Source organism: Necator americanus, chromosome I (genome assembly GCF_031761385.1).
Source record: "Necator americanus strain Aroian chromosome I, whole genome shotgun sequence".
NCBI classification, from domain to species: Eukaryota; Metazoa; Nematoda; class Chromadorea; order Rhabditida; family Ancylostomatidae; genus Necator; species Necator americanus.
The window spans coordinates 29,658,850-29,667,173 of NC_087371.1; the positions used below are offsets into that span (position 1 = coordinate 29,658,850).

An 8,324-nucleotide genomic window follows, 5' to 3' on the forward strand; every position below is an offset into this window, starting at 1 on the left:
TGAGAACAAGCGAACAATCACACTAAATCAAGCTTCTCCGGGGTTTTTTTTTCCTGGAAATAAAACAGGAGATGGTAAAGACGCAATGCAACGAATCAATTACATTTCTCCTCAACAAATGCAAGAACATTTTTCTTATCATAGAGTCATCGAATCCAGGAAGTAACAAACGAGATAATTTTCGCCTATTCGAACCCAAAGAAATAAAAAAACCAGGACAATTTATGTGCTTTTACTTCGCTTGCTTCGCCCTCTATTTTCTCGTGAAGACCTTTTTTTTTCTTCTCATTTTTTCTTTCCTACGCAGTATTTTTACAAGCGAGATAAATTACGCTTATCCGAACACGAAGAAAAAAAGATCACAATTTTTTCTAGACGTGTTTTTTTTTCGAAAATGTTAGTATTTCTGTCTCAACCTCATGAGTACCTCATCCATGGGACCTTACAGAACCTAGGTTTATTATCCTTTTATCCTCTTGTTGAACTGCTCATAGGTATCTGAAGAGAACGAATTCAAAGAAATGTCTTGTTGTGTAAAATTCAGACGAAATTCTAGTGAGTTCTATTCCATCTTGTTTTTTTTGCTTCATGATACGCCTGCAGGTATTTTCAATAAATAAACAAATAAATAAATAAATCGTGAAAACCAACGCTTCTATCTTCATTCATCTTTATTATCAAAATAAAAAAAAATAAAGGAGACTCCAGCGAGAAAAAAAAGAAAAGAAAATGAGACAAAGAAAAAACATTATAACACGTAAAAAATGACTAAGCGTTAATGCATGGAATGCGAGAACCGAGAGAGAGAGAGCGAGAGAAGTGTGTGTGAAACTGTGCGACAGCAGGCGAAATCGCGTTCGGATACTAAAGTAGTATAAACGATGCTGCGGAGCGGGGGGCAAGGAAGGATATGTAAGCACAACTTGTACGACGGACAGTGATTCTCATCTCTTCATTTCTGAATTTTGCACCTAACAACAACAAAACGAAAATATGTGATGAAAATAAAAATGATCTGAAGGAAAAAAAAGAACTGTGATCTAACAAAAAAAAACACTATAAACTCTGAATGCGCTCGTTTTGTGACAATCTCTTGGTTCAAGATTTGGGGGATTTTCCATGTAGGGACAAAAACGCTAACTACTGCATGAAAACATCGGTTTTTTCTGAACTTGGCCATCTGCCAATGATCATTTAATCGCGTACACAGTTCAGTTTGCGTGGCTACTGTGAAATTCAATTCCGAACCGTGGAAAAATTCGATCTGTATCCATTCTGAGTTTCAAAAATTAATTTTCAATAAATCATCGTCATAGAAATATTCGCCGATACAAATTACCTCACATTATACACCATTTAACACTAATGATATGGCTACGGACACCTGAGGTTGAACCGATGAGCTGCACCAAATGAGTTCCTGAATCTACAGACCGAAAACCAGTTGTCAAGGACATTTTTTAGGGAATAATAATATTTTTCACAGGAGCAACTTCCAACTAATGATTGAAACCAAGTTTTTTTTTTCCATTCGCTACAAGAGAAAAATATGAGCTTCGCGCAGATCAAAAAAAACTCCTAGGAAAATAGGGGGGAGATTTTTCTTTATTATTCTTTCTCTTTAAGTGTGACAGCGTATTTTTCTTCAGACAAGAGGTGAAAGTGGAACGAAAAACTGCGTCGCTGAAAAGAGAATAACGGACGGGGGAAAGCGGGGGGAAAAAAATTAAGTTCCATTATGAACTCGACGCTGGCGCTACCACTCACTTCGCCCCCGTCACATTCTACGGCCGTGCACTTTCTGCAAGCCCACAAAGGCGGAGGCCGGAGGTTGGGCAGATGGCCTGGCAGGTGGCCAGCTACTTTGCATACCGCGTCTATTCTTTTTTTCGCGCTAGCGCTTACCCTGCAAACTCCGCCATCCAGCGCATTTCCTGCATGTGTCCGTGTGTCTGCGCGCCTCCACTTTTACCACACTCCCTTGCCGTCGGATTGCAAACTTCACTCGACGTGCCCGCAATATGGTAGCATCTGCATGTGGACCTAATTCAATTGTGTTAATAATTACAAGAACCCGAGATTGTCACATCTGCGAGCAGCATTCGTGCGTGCGTGCGTGCGTGTGTGTGTGCACACAACTCCTGCAGCGACGGAAAGAACTTGAAGCGCATAGGAGTACGGTAAGTGAACATTTGCACTGAATATACAGAACATCGGAGGAGATCGAAGTGATATTACTTCTGGTAAATCGTGCACACGCTTACCAAACAAATTCTACACACAAAGGCAATCGGAGATCCAGTGTCCTAGACGAAAGCACCTTTTGGCGCTTGTAATTGAGCTAGGAACAGTTGAGCCAACATTTGTTGATTGAACATCGATGGATACGGTAGGATCGGTGGTTTCGGAGGTAAGAGTGCCTCGGGCAGCACTAGTGGCTCAGTGTTTGTGGTCGGTGCGACCGACATTGCAGCAGCAGCGGCAGCAACAGCAACGGAATCGGTAGCAGCAAGGCTCACAGGTAGGGTGATTGCTGCCGAAGTGGCCGGAGCAGCGGCAGCCGAGGGAACCGGTGAGGTCGCCTTCGTCGGCGAGATCGGCGTCTCAGCGGCACGAGCGGCGGCCGCAGAAGCGGTCAGCTGCACGAGTGCTTCCATCATGGACCTAGGAGTGGAAGTAGTTGTCGTGGATCATCATTGGAAGCCAAAAGAAAAAAAAAACAAGACTCTAATTCTCCCCTTATATCTTAAGAATTTTTCGGTAAATTACCCTAACGGTTAAAAACCAGTTGCTTCCCATAGAAACGCGAAAAAGAGGATAAAAGCAGTAGTCGCCTATATAAAAAAAGAAAAATACACTCCAAAATGCGGAGAAAACGGTCCCACTGAAGGAAACAACCTATCTGCCAAAAATCACAATATGGATGCAAAATAACGCATCTGAAGCGGAGTTTTCGAGCAAATTCGAATCTTTAGTAATTTTTCTAGGAATTAGGCACCAACTGGTATGCAAAACCGCAGCACTCACTGTGGCATCAGTGGCATCGTCGGCAAATGATGTTGTTCGAAATTACGTAGAGTGAGATCAAGTGGAGATTCTTCTGGTCCATGAGGACTTCGGATACGTGGAGGAGGTGGAGCCTAAAACTTACTACATCTACTGTAATTCGGAAATTATTCTCAGAAAAACGAAAATCTGAGCAGAACTCGATACGGAGACCTTGTTACGGGTCTTCCGGGTAAGTAACACGTTTTTGCAATATTTTGATAGCGAATCGCTTACCTTTACACCTTTCCGGCTCAACTTCTGCTGATAGGCTATAGGACATCCAGACAAACTTCTATGTGATGTACGATTGCTGTTCACATGTCCTTTTCCGGTACATCCAGGAGTTGTACATCGAAGTACCGTATCTTGCTGCAGTGCGAGCACTAAAATTGCTCAGCTACACATTCTTTTTTTTCTCGTTGCGTTTTGCTGTCAGTTTGATCTCTTGTATATTAAGCACTCAAGACGAGCGCAGTTCATGCTTAAACGCAGCTTTAAAAACCACACCCCCTTGCTCTACGTGCATTATAAAAAGCACAACGACTGAAATTGTCATTTGATGCATCGTCGGAGCAAACAAAGACGCCGTCACGTAATCAGTCACACGGCAAGGCACCAAGTGTCGAGTCAATCTCGCCCCAGCACTCAATGAATGCATGTAAGTAGACAAATGACAAATCGACACCACCACCACCACCAGCTACCGTAGTTTTATGGTAAAGTGGGCGTCTTGGCCACTCACTTTGGATCGTTGACTTGTCCGGACGACGTGGACAACCGGAAAGGCTTCGATGATGTGTGTACAGGCCTGTTTGATGCCCAGAACCATCACAACCAGGGGTTGGGCACGCCAACTTTCCTTCTGTAACTGAGTTCGCATCATAGATCATAAAAATACAAATCGTAAAGCTTGAAATCCGATAAGAACTGGTTTTTGTGGTTACGGTCCTATATGAAAACAGGAAAAATCCTCAATTTTTTTGTCTTACTGTCTCTTAGTGAGATTCAAACAAATAAAGGAAATTGATTCCACCGTTAAACTGTACGTTGGGAGACTGTTTCACACGTTTAATCCCTTAAGACTCCCAATTCCCAAAAGACAAGAAAATTCCAGAATTTTCTCGGTTTTCACAAAACTGCTGCTCATTTGTTTTCGTCTCTGGGCCTCCAGATTCTGGGGGGAAACATAAATTTAAAATTACATCTAAAAAAAAAGTTATTCATCGAAAAAAAATGAGTTTCAGTGCCATTCCTGCTTAATCTACGAGGAATGCAGTGCGATAGATCAAATATGAAGTTTATACTAATTGTAGAATTACTGTAGAATTTTATGTAGCTCAAGAGGTGTGGATGAGTTAGTTTATATATGTTATTAGTAGAAAAAAGGAGCAGAAGAACATATCTAAGGAACTTTCCATCTCGCAAAAACTTAGAATTCATTAATTTAGTCTAATTTCAAAAATTCAAAGAAGGAATCAGCAAATTTTATAAATTTTCAGTCTTCTAAATATACCAAAGAGGCAGTAGTTTCAACTATCCGCTCAAGGACCATGATAAAAGTGGGTTTTTGATTTTTTTTTCTTCTTCTCTGCTATTTTTTGTAATTTTAACGTGCAATTCCCTTTAATATAACTTATTAAAGGGAAAATTACATCAAAACCCTATAATTTAAAACAAAAATCACCTCGTCGAGCACTCCAATTCACACTAGGTGATGGCATCGATGGTGTGCCGACAGAAGGACTAGCGGATCCGGATGGTGGTAGTGAGGCGGAAGCGGACGGAGTTTTCGGCGGTGACTATAAACAAAGAGCCATCAGAAGAGAATGGCATGGTTACCGAGCATCTCATTAATGACGCAGCCCCCACATCCACACAACCACCTACCATCGTTGTTCCTTCAACGTTGCTGAAATCCTCCTTCATCGGTTCGGTTATACGTCCATCTATGGACATACATAAAACTTCTGGATCGACTTTTGTTGGTGATACAAATGACATGCCGAAATTTTCGAGGATCTGAAAAAATGAGAATAGCGAGCATTTTCTATGAGGCAAAATAAGAGAAGCAGAAGTGAAGCGTGCCAGCAATTGAAGTCACTACCTTTGGATTTTTCTCCGAATCCTTATTCTCGTCTTTTTCATCCCTTTGAACCAGAGCTTCCGTAGGAGCAGCGGCAGCGCCGGCGGCGGCAACGGCAGCTCGATTCTTTCCGCTATCCACGTTCTCTCGTTCCTCATCCCCACCATCTTCGACCACTCGAACGATATCCTTCGCTGAAACGGAAACGATTTTCGTATAGTACAAAACAAATGCACATCACACCGGCTGCATCCGCCCGCCACACAAAGAATCACCGCGCACATCGTTCCGTCATGCCCTATTGCTGAGGGCAAATGTTCGTTTAGGATACGCGTACGCCGTACGCGGCGACCACCACCACCACCACCACCAAAAAGATAACATGAATATGATGGAGAGAAAAACTAGCGGTAGAGGACGAATCAACCGATACAGTGAGTCACAGCCGAGTGTAACAGATCCGGAAATGAGGTCGATCCTCCTGTCAATTTCTAATACGTTCCCATACGCTGCTTCTTCTCATCCAATCTCTATTACAGTCGGGAAAAAAAAACAATGAGGGGATTTTTGCGAGTCATAAATTAGACTTTTAAATTAAATTTTTTTGCGAGTATAAGATATTGAAGAAATATTGTACGTTGATTATATTACCTAGTACTATTGTTACATTAAAATTTTGTATTTTTAATTATTTCAATATTAATTATTATTAATGCTGCATTAAAATGTTGCACTTTTAACTTTTTTTTTCTTTCTCTTTTCTCTTTCCTCCTTTTCCTTTCCTTTCTCTTTTCTTTTTTTTATTGAGATCTCTTCATTGAAATTTCTAAAATAAAAGAGTTAGAAAAGTTTTTTTTTTGGAACTAAATAAAATTGAAAGATTCGTTAATGCCCATCGACCACTTATGGTAGCAGAAAACCTCTGAATTCTTTCATCGAAATTGTTTCTCGGGAAAAACGAACTCTTTGAGTCAAAATTCTTTTTTACTCCATTAAAATAATAATACTCAATAAGAGAAATTCCATAAGTAATCCAGACCGGTTAACAGATTGATTAGACCCAAAATTGATCCAAATTTTAGAAGCTTAATGTTTTCTTGATCCTTTTCTGTTCGATTTCCTATTTTCCTTCTCTCAAAAATTTTGATATAATGGTGGGCGGATTAACTTTAGGTTAACTAATTGAAAAAATTTAGCAAATACCTAAAAGCTTTAGTAATTTTAGTAAGAAAAGAAACACGGAGATTTAATGAGCAAGGAAATACGATTGAGTGAGCACATTGAGCACGAATTCCTTCTGGAAATCGTTGAATTTTCCGGAAGCGCCATGTATTATACCAAATTATCTGATGAAATCTTTCAGAAACATAAAATTAAACGTATCTGAACACATTCTTTTTCCATCTAATTCTACACAATTTCTAAAGTACAGTAATTTCAAAAAGATTCCTTCACTAATCCTAGCGTACTTATCTTCTAGCCCTCGAAAAGATTGAAAACCGTAAGCTTACGCATTTTATAAACCCAACCCCCTTTTTCAAAATTTATTACTAAGAAGAAATTTTCAAAGAAGAAAAAAAAGCTGGATGAGGCTGATGAGAAAATCCAAGTAGTAAGAAAGAGATGGTATTAGCGCTCGTAAGAGGGGATTAGAATCGCAGAATACTAATCTAAGGGTCAAGATCGTACCGGGAACATCTGCTCTACACGGGAATGTTACATCAAAATGTGAGTTTGTTACTTGTATGCGTTACAGTACCCACTATACCACTCACTTTGCTAACAAACTCATTTTGATGTAACTTTCCCGTGTAGAGCAGATGTTCCCGGTACGATCTTGACCCTTAGAATAGTATTCTGCGATTCTCCTCGAGTAGAAATTTTTCTCTTAAAAACGGACTGATCTTCATAACTTATTACGGATATTTTATTACTACTTTCATTGTGGTACTGTAAATATAAGTTAACCATCAAATACTGTATAAATAGGATATATCAATAATATGGATGTATCGTAGTGCTTACGGAAAGTATGCGGCTATGAGAAAAGCTTATATGGATCTGGAAAGAAGTAAGGAATATAGGATTCAAGAAAAGAGGAAAGAAAAGATAGGATTCGGTCTCGGATCTTCCTTAAACGGCAGAAAAAAATCAGGAACTAAAGGAGGAAAAAGAAGAATGAAGCTAGAAACTTCAGAGAAAGTTAGATAACCAAGGATTTGGTGGCGTCAATCTGTCTGGACAACTCTAACGATGCCGGAATACTTAGAGGTTGCTGCTGCTCTTGTGTCACGATCAAATTAGCCGCCACTTGATCGAATCCAAACCACAAATGTGAAATAAAAACGCTGATCACGAAAAAAAAGGATTGGAAAATCCCAGAGATTTTGTCGCGCGAGCGCGCGCTCGCACGGATTGCGGCGGCGATGGCGGCGACGACGACGCGACACGAAAGCGATAGGGCAGCGTGAAAATCGAAAAACGCATAAAACTAAGATGAGTAACGTTCGAAAACGGGCGAAGACGGATTAAGCAATTTGACGACGGGGGGAAGAACGAGGAGGAACAACGACAGCTTGACGAACGGAATTGGCACTTCACAGCAAATCTTATTCGAAAGAAAGAAAACAAGCAAGACGGAGAGAAAGAAGAGAAGCAAGGATAAAGTCGGATAAAAGTGTCGAGGAAAATGTTGAAGACCAAAAACGTGAATTAATCAAGAAATACACAAATAAACAACAACAATACACCACACTTACCATCCGGTTTTCTTCGTCTTTTTGCCGGCGGTGCTCCATCGCTAGGAGTTGATACGACGGAGGAGACATCGTCTGGAGTAGTGGAATCTTCCGAATGAGTTTCCTGTAGTTCACTACTCTCCGGTGTTGTTGTGCCACCATTTCGAGCGGCCAATGAACTGAAGTAATTCGGAGTATATGTGTCGCCAAGAATTCTTCTAATAGTACGACTCAATGCGCCCACTCACCTAACCAAGGATAGCAGAAAATCCGGCCCATAATGCCCGTTATTCGAGAACACACCAGCCATATTCATCTCTTTATAACAACTTCACACACCGGAAGTGAACTTACACCACAACCGCTGTCGTAAAGTTCTGGCACACAGACAGACAGACACAGTAATTCAGAAGTAAGTAATAATGGTCACAGGTGCAGACAACTGTAACTCGACA

General features: G+C 40.6%; 1 protein-coding gene across 3 annotated transcripts; it reads right to left on the minus strand.

The window, feature by feature from the left end:
- Positions 1-2,306: 2,306 nt before the first annotated feature.
- On the minus strand, positions 2,307-8,185 carry RB195_007262 (uncharacterized protein; the record flags this gene model as incomplete). Of its 3 annotated transcripts, none has more annotated exons than XM_064180802.1 (9): positions 2,307-2,664; positions 3,028-3,140; positions 3,283-3,431; positions 3,791-3,910; positions 4,733-4,847; positions 4,936-5,067; positions 5,153-5,325; positions 7,891-8,048; positions 8,118-8,185. In XM_064180802.1, 9 exons carry the CDS (start codon positions 8,183-8,185, stop codon positions 2,307-2,309), a joined length of 1,386 nt encoding a protein of 461 aa, XP_064037643.1. The 3 variants fall into 3 exon arrangements, with proteins under 3 accessions (XP_064037643.1, XP_064037644.1, XP_064037645.1); XM_064180804.1 differs by having other exon boundaries at positions 8,118-8,179; XM_064180803.1 differs by having other exon boundaries at positions 3,791-3,916; positions 8,118-8,179.
- Between the last annotated feature and the right edge of the window lie 139 nt (positions 8,186-8,324).